This window comes from Triturus cristatus, chromosome 4_1 (genome assembly GCF_964204655.1).
Source record: "Triturus cristatus chromosome 4_1, aTriCri1.1, whole genome shotgun sequence".
Classification (NCBI taxonomy): domain Eukaryota; kingdom Metazoa; phylum Chordata; class Amphibia; order Caudata; family Salamandridae; genus Triturus; species Triturus cristatus.
In genome coordinates, this window is record NC_140585.1 from 844,452,250 (window position 1) to 844,472,834 (window position 20,585).

The 20,585-nt window shown below is 41.6% G+C and overlaps 1 protein-coding gene across 2 annotated transcripts in view; it reads right to left on the bottom strand.

Annotated features, from left to right (window-relative positions):
* The window catches only part of TAF3 (TATA-box binding protein associated factor 3), a 626,060-nt gene extending 609,076 nt beyond the window's left edge, over positions 1–16,984 (bottom strand). For both annotated transcript variants that reach the window (XM_085653532.1, XM_085653531.1), the window contains exon 1: positions 16,641–16,984. In XM_085653532.1, coding sequence (XP_085509658.1) covers positions 16,641–16,806 — 166 coding nt within the window. In that variant the 5' untranslated portion in view covers positions 16,807–16,984. The remainder of the gene's footprint in view (positions 1–16,640) is intronic.
* Between the last annotated feature and the right edge of the window lie 3,601 nt (positions 16,985–20,585).

Here is a 20,585-nt window from a genome sequence, read left to right on the forward strand (position 1 = left end):
AATTGTTGGATGTGAACATTACAGAAATTGCCACCCAAATTGTGTATACTGATGTATGATTTACCGAGTGGATGTTCTTTTCTCTTTGCTTTCTGTTTTTTCCCCTTTTCTTGTATTTACTATGCAGTGGACTGTGGCGAACAAGTTCTCCTTCACTATACTGCAAGCACAGTTATACTTTGTAACTAACTACTATTTATAAACTCAATAAAAAAGAATTTAAAAATAAAAAACCATATATTTCTTTGGTGGTGTAGGGACAGGTAAAAAAAAAAAAATGATTTCGGGACGGATGCATCATGTCTGGAAAAATGTGCGAATTTATCCCTATATGTTTCAGAGCTCTGTTTTGGGAAGAGTAGGACAATGTTTTTATTGTGTATAATTAAAAAGTGTGCATTGAACACTAACTCGATGCAAATAATGATGTCCATAATGATGGTAGCGGAATATTTTACCATAATTAGCAGAATTTAAGTGCAGAACCTCTGACTCGAAAATAGTTTAATAATTCAGCACCGAGAGCATGGAGTTTACAGTCTCGACATCGCAATCATCAGAATGCAACCCAAGTACAATTATATCACCTAGTGAAACCCTAAAAACATACGGTATTTGCATTTATTACGTCGGTCCGAATAGATCATAAGGTACTTTTTCCCCAAACAATTTCATCAGCCAATGGAACAGCTGAAACATTCACAAGAGACAAGTCTCTTTTTAGCTTATGTGAAGATGAATGAGGCATAAACGCTGCATCAACCAGTTCTGTGGCAGAGCATTCTGGAAGGTAATGGTGATTTATCAGCAAGAAGGAAACAGTCACAAAGGAACGTGTTATCCAAACAGGTATTCAAAAGGGGACTAAATAGGTGCGCCTCAGCCATAAAAGGAAAATACAAGCCTTTTTAGGCGGAGTGTCTTAAAAAGGAGGAAGTATCAAAAGAGTCCGAAAAAAAACATCCGATGCCACATAATAACCAGAAGCAGTTTTCTTAAAAACTGGTGCCATCAGTACCGTAAGAGAACCTGGTAGTTAGAAGAGTTAGGGAACTAGCAGGGACTCTGTGTGGCCTACTGTTTAGAATTGGCCACATGATGTAGCTTGATGTGATGAATGGAGACAAAAGATGGTCTTTAGTGCCAGCAAGCGGTGACAAAATTACAGTTCTTGTACCTTGAATGCCAAGGACTGTCACCGGTGCTCGGTATGATAGGCCAAACTCCTTCTATACCGCATTCTTTTCCTGAACGAGATGAGCAACTTGTGGAATCCAGCCGGAAGGTTTGGGCTTCTTTTTAATTCCGGCAGAGGCACAAGTCTTCAACTGCTTGTTCGATTGTCCGCCACTGAAGTTTTGTAAGTCATGTGAGACCACACAACGATCATTTATGTCAAAGGACATGGCTGCTGCCACAATGTCTGGACCGTCAAGGTTTGGAACTTACATTTTGATGCCAATGAGGACCTCGTATGGGGTCCAGCCACCAAGACATCTTTTAGAGAGATTGTTAAGTGCTTGTTGTACCCCATAAATAGGTGGCGATCCAACTAGGTCCTATAACTGATACTCTAGCTGTTATGGACTGCTTTAAGTCACTGTTCATCCTTTACACAAAAGAACTGCCCTCATTCCGATATGGAGAAGAATAATGGCTGTCTACACCCAGGGTAGCCACAGAATCCCTGTAAGCCTTAGAGAGGAAAGCAGGGCCTTGGTACAAATGAAATATAGCACATGCATGTGTCCCAATAGACATTCAGATCTTTATTAACAGTGGGAGCGTCAGCTGAACGTTGTGGCCACACGCAGAGGAACCTGGAGCAAGAACAGACTGCCAGGAGTGTAAATTTAAATGCTCCATCTGAACTAAGAGGATCACAGTGGTCCAAATAAATGCAGCCAAAAGGCTTGTTAGAAACCGACAGGTGCGTCTGCGGTGGTCGAGCCACAGTAGAAGCTTTACATTGTTGACAAATGTCACAACAAAGGACATGATTCTTCGCCCGTTTGTATAAGCCATGCCACCAATAACGTTGCTGCAGCAACTAAACTGTGGCTGCCACACCTGCATGTGCAGAAGCAGCACCTTCATGAGCAGCTATCACTAAGGCTAGCTTGCGGTCTTGGTTAGGAATCAAATGATTGTCAAACTCTACGATTGTTACAAAGGAAACCTTCTGTACACTTAAATGATATGTATATATAGTTGGAAAACACTTAGGTGAGGGGGTGCCGTAGAATGTAGCATTAATAGCAGCTAGTATATCATGGTCTACCCTCGGCTGAGAACGAGCATTCGCAGCACCCACAGCAGTTGCAACTGTAGATTTGGCAGCTTCATCAGCCAAAGAATTCCCCACAAACACACTGATGACGCAATGTATGAACAACATGAGCCTGTGTTAGCTTATCTGTAAGGTCTGCCACTTTAACCCAAAGCAATTTATGCTTTGTGTTGACTTTAGTCTTTAAATCCGTTTCGGCGCCAATAATGCAAATTGTTGTTAAAAGAGAGTAATATGAATCAAATACTAAGGGTGCGGAATTCAGGATTCATATTTTCCAGTGCAAGTAACAGGGCTTTGAGCTTAGCCAACTGCGCAGTACACTCCCCTAAGGACTGTGTGTGAGTTTTTTGTGATTAGAATTATCCATCCAGCATTACACCAAGAACAGTAGCGCATGCCACTGAATATTGGTGCTTGGTACCCATAGCAGGTTGGCTGAAAAATCTGTATAAATAAAAATGTATACGGATCCAGAGGCAAAATATTGCGGGTCATGGAATAAATATGCTCATACTGAAGAAACTCTTGTGTTTGTAAAGATGGGTAAAAGACGAAGCCTACATCAACAGCTGTCAAGGATGTTGCCCACTGTGTCTATCTAAGATGGAGGGCTTTAGCATTAGGAACGCTTGCCTTTGTCTCAGCCTCCAAAGCTGGAACGGAAGTAACAACAATTATGTTTTCCTTGTGCAAGTGGCAGCTCTTTAGCCCATCTGCACAGCCGTCAGTATTTTTTTCAGTAAAGGCAAAACAAAATTTTCATACTAGAATATAAATGTGATTTATATGCAATTGACACTGTCTCACCTTTGTTAAAGGTGACATAGGTAAAGCCAATGGCACCCGCAATTATACGGCTGACTAGGTTTGTGGAATTACACATGTATGTAAGTGACGCACTGCAAGTAAATCCCATTGTAAGGATCGGAGTAGGTCTGTGAGTTCTGTTGTTCACTGGGAAGCGGAACAAAATCAGCAAAAATTAACTCATATAATGATTTAAATAGTTGTGCATAATCTGGAATATAGGTTCTGCCAAAATTTAGGGATCCTAACGAGGATTGTAGCTTCAGTTGAGTGTTTGGAGTCTGTAGCAGAGTATACTTCTCTCAGAAGTGTGGTTCAAGGCTTTTGCCTTCATGTGAAGTTCATTTCCCAGAAACAAGACACTTAGAAGCTACATTACATTTCTTAAAGTTGAACTTATACCCAAGGTCCGAGAATACCAATATTATGCGATCCACTCTGGACAAATATGTGTTTAACTTATCATCCATAAGGTAGATATCATATACATAAGACAATGCGCCTGGGTCAATATCTTGTACAATTGACACGATGCTGCCAGAAAACAGTCCAGGACTGTTGTTATAACTCACCATTCCATTTGCTGGCTTCATTTGCTTTAGGCTGTACAGCTTGAGTTCGTACCTCCCCATGTGAAAGCCGTATTTACAGTATTCTTCCACAAACTTGTTTTCTATAATAAACAGGCCTCTAAATCTTGCTTTTATCACGCCACATTTACAAGCACTAGGGTCATGATTTGAATGGTGCAGCAGGTGCGGTGGCACAGGGGCCAAAAGGTCTAGAAAACACACTAAACACCAATTATTGCTATATTTTCCTACTAAGCAAGCAGCCACAAGTGCAGTTACCTTGCAGGCACTAGGGTCATGATTTGAAAGATGGAGTGGTGCAGGGGCCAAAAGGTCTACGACATACTGAACTCTGATTATTGCTTTATTTTACTAATAAACAAGCAGTCACAATTGCAGTTACCTTGCAAGCACTAGGGTCATGATTTGAATAGTGCAACAGGTGCAGTGGCACAGGGGCCAAAAGGTCTAGGAAACCCATGGAACACAGGCTTGTTACGAGTGAGTTATCAAGACATGCCATTCCATCCAAAAGAGAATTGGATGAAATGAAAGATAGGGTTTTTTTCTTCTTTTTAATTAGTCACATGCTAATATTGTTCACAGCTGATATTAAGTGCTTCACTATTAGACAAAATCATAAGATCGTACAAGCGAGCAAACAGAAGTCGACAATCTAAGAGAGCTAGACAGTGCTATATTAAAGATCTGTGAATTATTTATTTTAAGATGCTGGTGGTTAGATTGCACAATGTACTTAATTAGTGATCCGGTAAATTCAAGTAGTTGAATAGAAAAGAGATGGAGGTATCAAGTTTTAAAAGCGTACACAAACGGGATCCTCTGAGATCAATATGATTTTCATTATCATTAGAAAAAAATCAATCTTGTTCTAGGGATCGGAAAATGTGTTTACACAGGGTGGTACGGTTACCTTTCTTTGAAAGCACCATGCCTATTGAATGTTTTTCCTGTATTTTTGGCAACTAGGCATGTGGCAATGCTGGGTTTAAACTAAGATGGCTCTTGAATGATACACACACACACACACACACACATCACCTCACCTCATTACAACGAACACAAGTTCATACCATCAACAGTGCAATAGACATTAAAAGAATGAAAATGTTTCATGTTTAACGCATGCAAAACATTTTCCACAATAAGCATAATTGTACCCATTGATTTCCTAAAGCCAGAAGTGATCTAGGTTACGCCGAGGCATACCACTTACAGGAAGGTCTGTTTGAAAGATGAAAAAAAAGTGCATCATGCTTGCTTCTTGTATATGGAAAGTTTTGGCAAAGTTGCTCGAGATGTAGAGAAGGTTTCATCAAAACCACACCGGGCAAAAAGAGAACTGCTTATAATTCCAGTTGGAAAAGGGAAAAGCTCCTGAGAATTCAGACTGCTGAGGAAAATTTACGTGGGACTGATGCATTGCAAGTTAAAAAGATTATATTTAGTATTTAAAGTTTATATATACTAAGTAAAGAAAGGATAGTTGTCAAAAATCTCTGGTATTTAAAAATATGTGCACATAAACGTATAGATAGAAAGTGGCAACAGATATTTCTCAACCCAGCAGCTGAGTACTCAAAGAAGCTGCTTACTTGCTGCATGCGTCTAGGTGTAAATGAAATAAAACGTTATGGTACTGGAAAGTTAAATGGCAATAGTATTGTTATAAAAGATACATGCTGGGAAAAGGATACTTTTCCAGCGATTCATTGTGAACCACTGAAACTTGCTTCCTATCTATGCAAAAGGAGATTTTCAGCAATTTGCTAGGGTGAAGATGATTAGCAATGACATGTACACTTATACATGTGAGTTGGGCCCAGATTAAGATCTAAATAACAGTTTGTCCTTTTTAGATCGAGCCTGGGCAGCACATGCGCTGTCTCTCGACGTGGTGTATCTCGTTTATGGAGTTAAGGCACACCCATCGCTTATCATTTGCTTCTTCCTCTGCCTTTCGAAAATGCTTTGGGTTCATTGGTGAATGGTTTCCATTAGTCCTGCCTTTTGGCTGTTTAGTTCAGGCCTGGAGATTGACCTCATTACTAATATGTTCACTTCTGGCACTTTGTTGAGTTTTGTCGCATAATTTTTCCATTTGCCTTTGCTCTGTTCATGGATTGGTGTGGTTGTTTTTTGTTTGTTGGACACTTATAGTCTTGCGTTCCCCCTGCAGGATTTCTTCCATTTGCCGTACTGCAATAGGCATTGTACTTTATTTTGTTTCCCATTTACCAAGGTTTTATTTTCTTAGCAAATGGTCATCATATATTTATATTGATTTTTTTTTTTTTTTTATTAGGCACAGGTAGAAAGGGAGACTCGAACAGGCCCGTAGCCCACATCAATGTGGTACGGACCCAAGATGATGCTGGTGACTGCTGGTCTCTGCTCCGGCACCACGATTGTTGTTGGGGGTCTGTGTAGCTTGGGTTACCAGTTTCTTGTATTAAATATGTCCCTTAGGTGTGCGCTGCAGTCGTGTATTCACTACTAACTGCATTACTTGGCTTGTTTTAAGGGGTTGTAGTTCTAAAACATTCACGGAGGCAACAAAGCTTCTGACTTGCGGAAGTTGGACGGGGTTTGCCCTCAGAGACCTGTGTTAGAGCACCTTCATACTGAAAGAGCTCTTTAGGCATCCATTGTGTACAGCCCGTAGAAAACTTCAGAACACTCGTAAACTTCGCTATTTGTCTGAAGGTTGTTTAAGACACTGGAGCACCCTAGCCAACTTGTTCTACCTTAAGTTCGTATGAAATTCTCGATGCAATCAGAATTTACATTTCGTTTTTTTTCATCCAGTAGATGGCGAGGAGTCGCTATCTATCGAGTTGTGTTTTTTCATTATTTTACCTTCTACGTGTGTGTACGTAATTATTTACACATTTACATTTTTTTAATTTCGATTTTTTTTAATTTCGATTTTTTTTATCTTTTGAAATAATGATCCCTTCATTGGCCCCCCCACTCCCTCTTCCCCCCGCCCCCGCCCCCCCCCCCACCCCATATCAATGGCGGCATTAGATATAAAATATATTTATACAAAAAAAGGAGTATGCTTGAAATAGTCCTAAAATTTATTTTTCTCACAGCTTCCTTGTTTTCAATGGTAAATTCAGGCAAGAACTGAAAACAATGAATCAGTGTATTAAGTCATTTCTTTGGTCGTAAAGACATTTCTGCAGGTCTGAAAACTCCATTTGTTCAGGGGAGGGGCTGGCACTCAAGATAAAGCACACGAAGGTCTCTTTATTTCAACTGTAGCAATGAATAAGCTGCAGTGAAAAGTGCACGAAAAATAAACTGCAGCACAGGAACCAATCTGTACCATTGGTGTACATGTGCAAAACACGTTTGCTAGCCACATTTATCCTGTGTCAAAACTACATACGCAAGAATAATTTGACAATATCATATATCCTTGTGCACAGCACTTTTTCAGCTTTTTTCCAAGGCGCCATGCTTTCAAAACTCCCCAGCAAAGTACAATGGTTCCTTGGCTCCCCAGCACAGTACAATGGTTCCTTGGCTCCCCTGCACCTCACCATGCGTATTCAGCTCGCTACCCCCTCCCAAAAAAAAAAATAACAATTATAGCACCTCGCTTACTTGGACCCCTGCTCTGTGCTTTATTGGCCCTGAGCTCAACACCATCTTACTCTGAATAAAATGAACAGCAATGGGAGGCTCACTGCAAGTAAACAGGGACAGACTCGGTCCGGGAAGTGCTGGGCTACTGGGAGACACGGGTGCCATGTGTAGTCTAAAGCGCTTAGGATCCCGATTACCCCCAGCAGACAGAATAATCACAAAAAGAGTCCCCACAACCCGGCCAGCCGCTTGTGGGTGTAGGCCATTCAAACGGACAACATTCACTGGAACTTACTTCAACACCCACTAAAATATCTCACAGGTGTTGGAACGTGCTATTTACCCTCAGATTTGCTTCGCTGCGTTTGGAACCCTTGATTTGGAAGTTTCACACAGATCACTGCAGCAAGCACCCACTTAACTTTGTCACTGTGCTTGGAGCTATAAACAGACCTATTCTGTCTGTAAATGTAGGTGTTGGTGGTCGCAAACTTGCATGTGATCTTATTTCAAGAGGCAAGAAAGCACTTCATTGGCACCTTGTCTCAAAGTTGATCTGTTTTATCGTGGCCTGTCTGGAACTTAAATGCTTTCGCACCTCACCCCTTGCATAGCTGATCAGGTTGTGGCGCCTGTCACCTCTCTACATTATTGTGGACAGTTCAGGATAGGTTTTGAACCAAGATTTTTTCTGATACCCACTACCCCCTTACGCATTAGGAGCTGCAGTAGTGGTGTGATTAGCCACCTGTGACTGTGCACATTAGAGCCCATTACAACCTCTGGCATCACAGTTTGCAGTATTTAACATTAAAACGTGGCATTAGTTGTTTAAAGATGACCAACCTGTCAAGTAAAACACTATGATTACCAATGGCATTAGATCCCCAACAGAAATTACTTTCTTCATGTACCTGCACTCTTCAAGCATTTTACTGGCTTCTTGACTTGCGTGATTGAATTTCGAGAATGGCAAATGCTGCAATGGAGCTGCTGTTTGCTTCACCTGCTTTGCTAAGTAGACAAATTCAGTTCTTGCTGAACTACAAACAAGGTATTTATTTTCGCATTCGCTCAGCATATTTGGAAGGCAGACACCATCTAAAAGAAATCTTTCATTTTTTGTCAGGATGCTTGTACCAGATGTTACTAGATTAAAAAAAAAAGTATTTAGTTCAAGCCTACTAGACCGCCCAAGCTGTCTGGTTGCCAAGAACGTACAGTGGGCTAAATCCTACTCATTGGTTACCATTGGTTGGCTTTATTGTCGTTCATATGTTTTCTTGTTGTTCAATGCCTTGCCTTGGTGCAGTTAGTGAAGGAAATATTTGAATAGCATTATTTGTATTCATGATTAAATTCATCTAGGTTGCAGGCTTGCCCTATTGGGGCATACATTGCATTTACAGAGTTCATCAAATAGTATGGAAGCCCAACCATAGGTGTGTGGCTGTTCACGAGGGGCACGTGAAGTAACAGTAGATGTTGTAGCACCTAGCATAATGTGCTGCATGGTTAAATACTTACATGTCCCAAAGGCGATACCTACTGGCTATGTAAATGTTCTGTTTGAAAGGAAGACTCAACGAAGGCCTGAGACAGCTGAGTGGTCATAAAACTTAAGCAGATCATTTCTTAAAAAAACCTTCTTGAAGACCTTCACTCAGATTTCAGAATGGAGTCTGCCATGCCATGTGAGGCCTTCATTCAGGTGACACCAGTGTAGTAATGTGGCCTTCACCACGGTCAATCAAAAAGCCCATATTGAATCTCCGAAAGAACAAGAGGTTATGTCTTCAAATGGTTCCTGTATCTGCTGCACCACTTTCAGTAGAATAAAATTGATTTTTTCCCCAGTACATATTGTACAAGTTGTGACCACAATGCCCCATCTAGGGGTGTGGAATTCCTATTGTTGCGCTCCATATTGTTTAGGGTCAAGGACAAGTTTTCACGTCTGTTTTGTCCAATGGACAAGTCGGTCCAAACCCCTGCAGCACAAACCCTACACCTGGCAGTTTACAGTACCACAGTTTATCTCTGTGAAAGAGGATTGTGTGCCACTAACCGCACATTTTGAACTTACATAAAAATGTACAAAGTATAGCAATTGAGGATATTTATAATATTCCCCAATTCCTCCATCATTTTAGCTAATATATTATTTAAAGTTGCACAGTAGTTTATCAAATCGTTCTACATATGCATATTTCATAAAGGTTTATACATGCTAAGTATTATGTAGTGGAGTGAACCACCCCGGTGACTTTTATGTGCCATGTGTCTCAACACCAGATGGAGAAGCATATTTATAGTTGTCAGTGGGAAACTCTGTGGAGTGATTGCAAATTAATTCTCCCTACCCCCACCTTTTTCTCCGCCCTAGAAACCGTTTTACTCCTGCCTTTGTCGGGAGTAAATTTTCACTTGTTTCAAGTGTGGACGGAAATTGGAGAGGGGTTTGAAATTACCAAGAACATGTTGAATAGTGAGTGTACACGGACTCGCACAGAATTCCAACCTTGGAACTACTGCTTTCCTCCTACTGCCAACCACTTAGCAGAAGGTGGCAAAATCAGAGCCTAGCTAGAATCTAAATCCTGAGAAGAGCCCTGACATATCAGAGCTCTAAAATTATAGAAACGTTGCCACAGTGTGTTACCTTACTGCTTGCCACCAAAAGGGACAAGTGGATTACTAACTGGACAGGTGAATTTATGAAGCATCCTGTCCCTGGGAAAAATAGATATTTCATAAAATGCTGCACCCCTGTCATCACACTTCAGTCTTTACCACAGACTTCTTGTTGACTTACTCATCAGCACAGATTTATCACAACAACAAAAATGCTGCCATTACACAGCTATAGCTGAACAAGACATCTCCTCACTTGTTTAGTTTACATCACATTTCTCCGCGGAGAAAAATCTCACTTAGATGACCAAACACTGTCTAAAAGCTTTCCCTAAGAAAACAGAGCTCTTGATCATTACCCCCGTCTCCAAAATCTCCTTGTCTAGAAATGGCTAGCTCTTTATAAACCGAAGAGGAGTGAGAGGTATAGGATAAGGGTATACCCTTGGCTTCCCTATTTTACTATGCAATAAGCACAAAGAGAGGGGAGACCCAGTTATTTGTGAGTGTCTGTCTTGCCTGTATTCGAGAGAAGTAAGCGTAATGCACCCAGGTAAATAGAAGGCACTGGAAGGCCGCACGAGGCCACAGCGTCAAGAGATGGAAGGAAGAATTAACTAAATGGACAACGAGCGAAAGTACAGTCCAGTTTCAGGCTGCCAGGCGGACTAATGGTGATAAGGCACTGGAGGCCGCAAGAGCCTGGGAGGCCTTAATAGTATCGCTGCAAGCGCCAGAGGCAGATTCAGAGGCAAGCTCGATATTGAATGTACAAGCGGTGTTGCCCTGAGCCGCATGGGCACTGTGAGGGCCACTGTAAAAAATGCTGAATGATTATTGTAGCAGAACAATTAGGGGCTAGCATATACTGTATTACCATTTTCATGTTGAGTAATGCCGAGTTAAATATTGCACTGTATTTCATTGAATAACCTCAGTTAGGACACACCGGGGACGCTGGTGGGTTAGGAGGGGGGTGGGGAAATGGGTTGGCTTATTTCTTGTTATATAACTTGGTTTAAGTGTCACAGTCATGCCTTTGGACATTAGCCAATTATGAACCCTTATTGGATCACTTGTCATAATTGTATATGGGTAGCGGGAGCTAACATGGAGAGAGTAGAAGCAGGCTCTACTTACTTAAGATGACAGTGTATAGTGGGACCACTAACTAATGATGGCTGTCGATTTGATGACAACTGAGTACCTTTAATTCTGCATTAAACTGATTTTTGTTGCAGTGAAAATGTAATTAAAAAAAAATGCACCCAGGTAAATAGGTGATTGCTTCACAATTTCTCAGACAGTAAACTTTATCTTAGATGGTGTGTCAAATGAAACTATATAATATATAGATAGGGTCCCCATCCACAGGTACATGCTTCTTCATTGGACCCTCACCAAGACACTGAATGAGTTTGGGTGGGCTTGGCACGTTTGTAAGTGGAGGTCTTTGAGTGGCAGCAGTGAGTGAAGGCAGGGTTGAGTGACTGTGTTAAAACAGCCTTTAAATCCTTTGTAACAAATTTATCATTCTGGGATCTAGGACTAAGTTAAAATAGATCATTGCGCACAGGGAGACGCTACGAGTGCGAGCTGACACATACTCTTGATGACGGTGTGACTACAGAGTCCGTCCCTTATGTCTTTTAAAAAAACAAGTCATTTGCAACCATACAAGGAAAAGGTCCTATAAATATGGTCTGTATGGTAACGTGCCTGTTTGTTACTATTTAATTGCACGGAAAATTAGCAATCGCAAAAAGCAGGGTAAAAACAAGGTCCCGAGGAAAGCCTACTGACCCTTCAGGGGCTATATAAAGGCTAAAACATGTCGACCTATCGGATGCCTGGGAACACTACTTCCTAAAAGCATCACACCGATCTATTTTAACCTAGCCCTAGATCCCAGAATAATCAACCTTGCCTTCACTCACTGCTACCACTCAAAGAGCTCCACTTACAAACGTGTTGAGCCCACCCATTCAGGGTCCAATGATGAAGCATGCCACAGGTGGTACCTGTAGGTGAGGAATATATACATATATATGTGTTTCATTTTTCTCACCATCTCAGAGAAAGTTTACTGTCTGAGAAATTGTGAAGCGAGCACCAATTTACCTGGGTGCATTACTCACTTGTCTCGGATACAGGCAAGACAGACACTGTCACAAATAACTGGGACTCCCCTCTCCTTGTGTGTATTGCATAGTAATGGCTAGCCTCACTCACATTTTCGTAACATAAGCTGGATATACATTTCACCAAACCCGTAAGCTTCATTTTCAACAAGAGGCTTAAACTCCAAACCCCTATGAATAGCATGAAGAAAAACTTTCAGTTCCAACTTAAAACTCCAAAGAGGGATACAAATCATATATCCCTAAACAAGATCTAAAAACTGTAGATCAGGGCATAGTACTGCTGGGGTTATATTATGGCAACTGACTACATTCCTGTGTTCCCAAAGTGAATTAGGACCACTCAAGGCTAACCTACATGATGCTGTCTGTCTAGTAAGTGGAAGCCACCGCTTCACCAACATCAACCACTTCCATACTATAAGGCAAAAGAAACCTTATGGTGTGATGACCAATCCAGTGCACAGAATATTGTACACCTGGTGCAGAATTGTTGCATGGCAAAGGTTCACCATTCATTAAAGCAATCTGACATTAGATTTTTAAGAAACAATTCTGTCCCAATCTTCCCAGGATGCTAGAAGACAACATGAAACTTATTTTCTTGAATTTCTATATGCTACCTACAAGGACTTTAAAAAGACCATAGAAAAAGCCTTTGAAAGACATACATTATGTGGGCCCTCTTAATGTGTTACTCTTTCTCAAGGTATCTCCCATGCTGTGCACTGTTGTCTGATCCCGTACATTTTTGATCTGCTGCTATCACTGTTTATTGAGGTCTTTATTTTGAATAATACTGCAAGATCTAGATGTGCTTTATGAGAATAAAACTGCAGTATATGACTGAGAAAGTGGTTTATTAGTTGGGGTAGTTTTGTGTTCACCAAAGGTAAATGAGACACTATCTTGTTAGGTCCAGTCAAAGGTTTCAGCAATTTAAAGCTGAACTCAACATCTGGCAGCTATGGCACAGAGTAGGAAGGCTTAACTTAACGAAAATATGTAAAGCATTTATAAGTACCATACCAGTTAAAAACTTCAAAACACAACAAAAATTTTTTTTTTTTTTAAAAACACTCCTATTTATAAAAATAGGAGAAATATTTAATAAGCAAATAACAAAAATCCAATAATGGGAAGCAGACATATGAATTTTTCATGAGGAGTCTGAAAATAATGGTACCCAATGCTCACAGTAGACTAGGATCCAGGCCCAATTTGAAGCCAACCGTTATTAAGTGTGGATCGAATCCACCAAATATTGGCCTCCCTAGGGCCTGGATTTCGAGAAGTTCATAAAAGCCCTAATCTGAAAAGGGACTGTTGATTTTCTGTGATTCAATCAGAAGCAGTGGACTTGTGCTGTGATCATTTTCCCTGGGCATTCCCTTTAACCCCTTGTGTGCCACGCCCTTTCCCCACCCTGTGCAGCTGGACTCGTCATGGGCACAGCGCAACCGCGGCCCATGACGAGTCCAGCTCGTCATGGGCACAGAAGGGGTTAAAGAACTGGAACAAATGTTTTGAAAAAGTTCCCAAACTTCTTTGGTGCCCAAACAACCAAAAGAATACACTTGCAAGGTCTCCAGGACGACGGGTGAGCACTTAGAGACTTTATGGGTATCAGGCAGAGGGCAACAGCAAAGTCTAATCCAGATCCAGTTGAAACTAGTCATCTAGGATTCTTCACAGGAAAGTCCTCTTCAGCTTTACGTTCCTGAAGCCAGCAAGGGGACCAGCCTTGTGATCCTTATTGATCTTTCTGCCCTTGCATTTCAAGTGTGGGGTGTGGAGTGGGGGGGTCGAACGTCTCAGGTTTTTCTCTTAGGTAAGTAGCAAGTTTAATCCAATTGGTACCCTTTCAGAAATCCAGCAGTGTTCTGAGGAAGGCTGGGTGAGGGTCCAGCGTTTGTAGGGTTCCCCAGCCTGAAGGTGGTGGACCCCCTAAGGCAATCCTAGCCCTTCTCCAACCAACAGAATAAAGATTCCCAGGTCCTGGTCTACACACTTTTGCAATAGTTCCTGGATGTTTTACAGCAACCGGGTCCAAAATGGAATGTTTCTGGGCAAATCCAATATGAAAAAGGTCTTCAGCCACACTAAACTTGGTGTTCGAGGCTGGGATTGTGAGTGGGGAGTGTACTATGGTAATCCTAGTGCACCTTGGATAAGTGTGCGACGGCGCAGCTTTCAGTTTTGTAATCCTAGTGTGTTCCCACATCCAACACTAAACTCCAGTATGCAAGAGGCACTATACCGACAAACCCAAAAGTGCAGGTCTGAAAGGACAAAATCAGGGTCCTTTAAGCTACCAGGCAGGGGGATACACAAGAATCGTGCTGGCATCTTGTCTGCTCCCTTTGAAGAGCGTAAATCATTTTCATGTGCTTCAGACAGATCTTACATGCAGGATTTGACAGTATGGAGCCAACAGAATACCCAGAGCACCCACCCTGCATATTCTATTGAGCTCAGAGGAGTCATTGTGCCCAATTAGTTCAGCCTATTGTGTGGCCATGTGATGAACCACATACCTTTTCCCGGGCTGAGCACAGGCTGGGAGTTGACTGAGGCTAATGCGAATTAGCTCGCTAATACTTCAGGCAGGTAATTCCTTAATATTTATTACAAATCACCACTGAATTATACTTTTCGTAACTCTTAAAAATAGTGATTCTAAACTATATGTAGGACGGACAGGTGTGACATTGTTTCTACAGTGACAAGGCCAAGCTATTTTCACATAGTTACATTCATTTTCTACATGTCCCACTTTTAAATATCGGACATAAGAGTGACTTATTAATATTTACAAGGGAGGTTTTTACCAGTAAAAAAATTATTAACAGGTTGCACTCCAACTTTTACACTGTAGCAGCCAGGCTACAATGGTAGACCTGACCCATGTTTTCCTTGGTCAAACTAGTGGATGGCACAATAAGTTTTGCCGTCCACAGGTAACATTTTTAGTTTTTGTGCCACAGGTGTCTTTTCTGCACCATATATTATGGCATTTCAATAAAGTTAAATAAGACAATCAGGGATTAGTGAATTTCTACAACTTCTAGGGGTCAGACTACATACACAGGGAAAGGGACAGCAGTCCCCCAGTGTGCAAGGTCTAAAAACCAGCCATAAAATAGACAAAAAAATTAGGAAAACCACGTAAAAGGGGACATTTTCTCATAATTACTAAATATTTGTATTAAAGGCATACTAAATGTGCATCTACGTTGTTTCTTTGAAGGGTGTTCTAATTATCAAGGATCGCCCAAAATAAAACTACAAAAAAAAAAAAATATATATATATATATATATATATATATATATATATTTGTAATTTGTGATGAAATTGCCAATACGGAAGCAGAAATAAGCAACGGAATACCCATCATGTTTCAAATAGTTATTTACAATGCATGAGCTCTAAAAATAAAATAAACATTACCGTACTGTGTGGTTTTCATAAACAAAGCCAAAGAACCCAAAGAATTTCACTAGAAAGCGCAACCAGAAATGTGCTGGCTTCCATCGGAGGTGGGCACTAATGACTGCAATAATAATTAAAAGCCTAACAACCTTTCCAACAGCACCCCTAAACGTGCAGGTTTAATAGGAGCAATGATGTGAATCAAATTACTATCCCCAATCGTTCTGGGAGCATTACCCACTTTTTAATTCTTCTGAACAGAGCTAATTACTTTGCACAACCTTAAAGTTCGTTTCTTAACAGTTTCTAAGCATTCATAATAATGTTACACGTAGAACCAAAAGCAATTCTTACATCATATCCCCAAGATTATTCCTCTTTTGCTCAAGCAATTTAAATGCAGTAAGAACCCAGGCATCCTGACTGCGTTATAAAATACTGAGCCACGGGACCACATTATTACCATTGGAAAAGTAATGCTTATTTTACCTAGGAACTTTCATGACACTATACTCACCCAATTAAGAACAACCCTTGAGGTACTAGTACTGCAAAGACCCTTAGTCTTCAATTCACTTCTTCTAGGATATCCTAGATCTAATGACAAGATTATGTGCCCGATTACCTCCACACTCGTAACAGCAAGCCTATATGAAAGCTCTTCAAAGTTACGCCCCTTCCCGTCTGAGAACTGATCCTGGTCTGTATTTTCGATGGGTGCGCAACTACAGAGTAAGTTTCTACGAGATCTGACAACACTCGTGCAGACCACCTCCAGCACATCGCACATTCACTGGGCTAATGATGACAATTACCGTTAGTAGTTTCTATGTGATAAACCTAAATGCGTCTGGCCCCTTCCCTTGAGCCAGCACACCATGCTCCCTATAACACCCACAACATCTACTCCTCCTGCAAGTATACCTGCAAACATTTTTAGTAAACCGTTCCCCTCCATGTCAACTCCCCCTCAGTCTCTAATACCCCAACCCCTACCAAGTGATCATAACTCTATACCACTAGTTCCTCTCACCCGGTGCTGAAATCTACCGGAATCCCTAAAGCGACTCTTTCTCCCGCCATACACCAACTTCGCCCCACTCTCTAGCATTTTTCACGACATAAACTCCCCAGGTACTCACAGAGTTCGCTGTACCGCTGGCATCCTCTCCCCAGCTGCTGCAGGTACCGCTGCAGCACGTCGGTCAGCAGGTCGCAGGCAGTGAGCTGCACCGAGTCCCAACCCAATGCCTGGCATACCTGCGCGACCGATACCCGCAGCAACGCTCGCGAGTATCTCTCGCACATCCCGCCAGCCACAGGCGGGTAGTCAGTCACCTCTCCCGCCCCCGGGGCTCCATCCCGGTGGCTGGTGGTGAGACCACGGCCTCACAGTGCGGCCTCTTTCCGTACTATCGCCTGCGCCGCCATCTTGGGGCGCGCACCTCCCTTGCCGGGGACGCGCTGGGCGACCGCCGAAAACATCGCTCGAACATCGATTGCTCGACAATCAAACAACCTGGCCATGGTCTGCTCAAGCTTAACTTCAGTTCGTGTGTACCAGTCTGTGCAGTTCACAGACATGGAGGGCGTATGACGACAATCTCTGTTCTACCTCGTGTTTTTCCGAGTCACAATACTACAGTATTGAATGGCGAAACTGTATTTCCCCAAAACTAGTAAGTTTCGAAATACAAACCTTTTCCCCAAAACTAGTAAGTTTCGAAATACAAACCTTTTAGTGTTTTTTGCAGTTTTAAATATTTATGCATTTTTATATACCGTGGATATTACCCAAAGGTGTTAGGGCGCTTTACAACAGACACAGATCTTTACATACGATAAATACATGAAATTCCGTCTAGCTATTCGGTATTTCCATAATTAAAATGTCTGTAAATACTCACGGAACGCATATTGTTCCAACTTAATTCAGGAAAGCACGCCTCTTAAGATCATATATTCAGCAGTGAGAGGATCAAACCGGAAACCTGCAGTGGAGACTCTACTGTGACAACAACTAAAGTCAGTGGTGGCTGGCAGCCAAGTAGGCTGCCTGGCCAAAGTACTTACTTCTCTTGTTCTGTAGTCTCACAGTCCTCTGGCACTCTGTCTCTGAGCGTGAGTTCGGTCCCGTCCAGGAGGTGGTGGCAGTTCCTCTTCTGATTCCTTCCAGCATATTCAATAAATGCAGAGCAGCTAATTGGTGTAATCACGATTACTAGGAAGTAATCTGGCCATTACCCCCTCACACTTTCCTCTCCACATACCTTACTCCATCCTCAATAGACAAGGGAGCAAGACTCCGCATAGTGGGGAATAACGCTAAGTAATCTAGCCAGCCAGTCAGTCAGTCAAGAAAGCTTTATTCGATTTTCAAATCAAAATCATAAAAGCATACATTAAAAAATACAGTGAAGATTATGTGCAGATAAAAACAGTTAAAAAACAATTAAAAAACAATCAAAGACAATCAAAACAGTCACCCTAGTTGAAAATATTATCAATATAATTGTCATGAATGAATCATAAAGTGCATTTTAGGGTGATTGCATTGAATTCCGAAACTTGATGGCCAGTTTTAGGAAGCTAGTTACTGCAGAGATGATAAGTTCGTTTTCTAGCTGTAATAACCTAATCGTAGCTGGTCTACAAGTGCGGATACCCCAAGCCTTTAAAATTGGTTTCAGGAAAGCCCCCCTAGGCAACTGATAAAATTTGCAAAATAAAACACAGTGGATATTTGATTGGGCAGAGATATCATCACAGGGACATGGTGAAATTTCATTTGACCAAATATTACAGACAGGGAAAGTAATCATACGAAAAAAATTACCAAATCTGAGACGGGTCAGTAACATTCGAGCATAACAATTTGGCTGGATCGACAGGTACCCTTGAAGGCCTTCATATACAGTTATTTGTTGGAAATCAGTGACTGTGTTTTTAATTTTTTCCAGATTCCATCTGTTATTTGTTAGATGGTTGAGAGCCAGCTCTCTTAACGACTTTCTGGACACCATTTCCATACTTGATGGCCTCGCAAAAAACTCGGGGTGTCCAAGGTCCGTTAACATATTTTTTACGTAGGTGAGCCATTTAATATTGCTTATTCCATCAAGTTTAAGACAATCTGTAATGAAATCTCTGTTTAGTGAGGTCTCAGGGGTAACACAAATTTTATGCCACAATAATATAGGTGCAATTTTAATAACGTCTGAAATGTACGATAGCTCAATATGTATGAAATAAGTTGCTGTTGATGTGGGAACTCCTAATAAATAGCGTAGAAACTGATTTTCAGTTTTTTGTATCAGTTGTGGGTTTTCAATGCCCCAGAGGCCAGCTCCATAAATGGCAGTGGAGATACATTTTGCTTTATAAATTGCAATCAACTCTTTCACAGGTCTTCCGCCTAATTTGGCCGCAAAATTTTTCAGGGCGCCTAGTAATCTAGCCATTCAGCCTCACGGTCCAAACATGATGTTGGAACAGCCTGTTGCACTAGTTTGTCCAAAAGACCTTTCAGTCCTATTCCAGCGATGCTTACACAGATTGATAACAACTCGGTTTCAGGAAGATTCCGGAAGCACGTGTCTTGGCCTCTGAAGGTTCCCACACGCATGTGCCTAACACACTCAAAGACACCCGGATGTGTTTGTTCTGTTTCCTGTATTTGTAAGGCCACTGGGAGACCTCTGCAGGCTGCAGGAGGCAGACAGGTATTTCGATGATGTGCTTTATTATCATTAAGAATAGAGACTAAAGGTTTATGATTGGTTTGTAAAATAACATTTCTTCCTCAGATATAGCACTGAAACATTTCTATGGCCCACCAACACGCCAAAAGCTCTTTTTCTATCACAGAATAATGTAACTCAGGATCCCTAAGGACTCTGGACGCAAACCCAATAGTATTTTCTATTTCAGCATCCTTCTGTGTCAAAACTGCCCCAACACCAAACTTACTCGCATCTACAGTCAAACAATACTTGAGATTTTGATCAAAAGGTTTTAGCGCACATGCACTGACTAGCTGCTGTTTGATGTTGGAGAATGCGGCAGAACACTCATCATCCCACAAAAAATCAGATCTGTCTTTCAACAGAAGAGAAATGGCCCTCACCCGTTATGCAAAATCCGATATGAAACGTGAATAGAATTCACAGAGGCCCAAAAAAGATTTGACTCCTGCTTTATCTACAGGGGGAGGGGCATCCAAAATGGCTTCAATGAAACCAGGCTTGGTACGTACACCCTCTTCAGAAACAACGTGGCCCAGATATTCTACAGAGGATTTCATGAATTGACATTTTTCCCTCTTGAGAACCACACCAGCCTTGTCAAAAGCCAAAAGCACTTTCTTTGAAATCAGATTATGTTCCGAACGAGAACTTGCATGGATTAACACGTCATCCTGAAAAACTGAGACATTCGAGATTCCCTTCAGCAATTCAGACATCAGTCTCTGGAAGACAGAAGCCGCAAACGCCAGGCCAAAACGCATACGGCAGTACTGGAATGTCCCCAAAGGGGAAACGAATGCCATAAGATGACATGACTCCTGGGCTAATTCTACCTGATGGTAGGCAGATGCTAGGTCAAGCTTCGTGAAAAACTTGGCTCCAGAGATGGCAGACAGAATTTCACTAATTCTGGGGAGAGGATGAGAATCCACCTATATTTCTTTGTTGAGGGCTCTGAGATCAACACAAACCCTCAACTCGCCATTCTTTTTCTTGGCAACGACCAGGGGGTAAAGCCACAAAGAGGACTCCACAGGCTCAGTTATACCTTTCATCCGTAACCCTTCCAACTTCTTTTCCAAATCACTCCGCACGCTGAAAGGGACTCCCCTTAACTTATGCTTCACAGGAATGGCATTGGCTTTCGTCTTTATCTTGTGTTGAAAACCCACAATCTTCCCAAGCTCCCCAGAGAATACCCTTGGAAACTCATTCAGCAAGTGCTCAATGTCATTCGCATCTCTAATCACAGAAACGTATTCTTTCGTACCAGGGCGTAGAAGCATCACAAACAACCCTTGGTGGAACCAACCCAATATGTTCAATCCTTTAATCGCAACA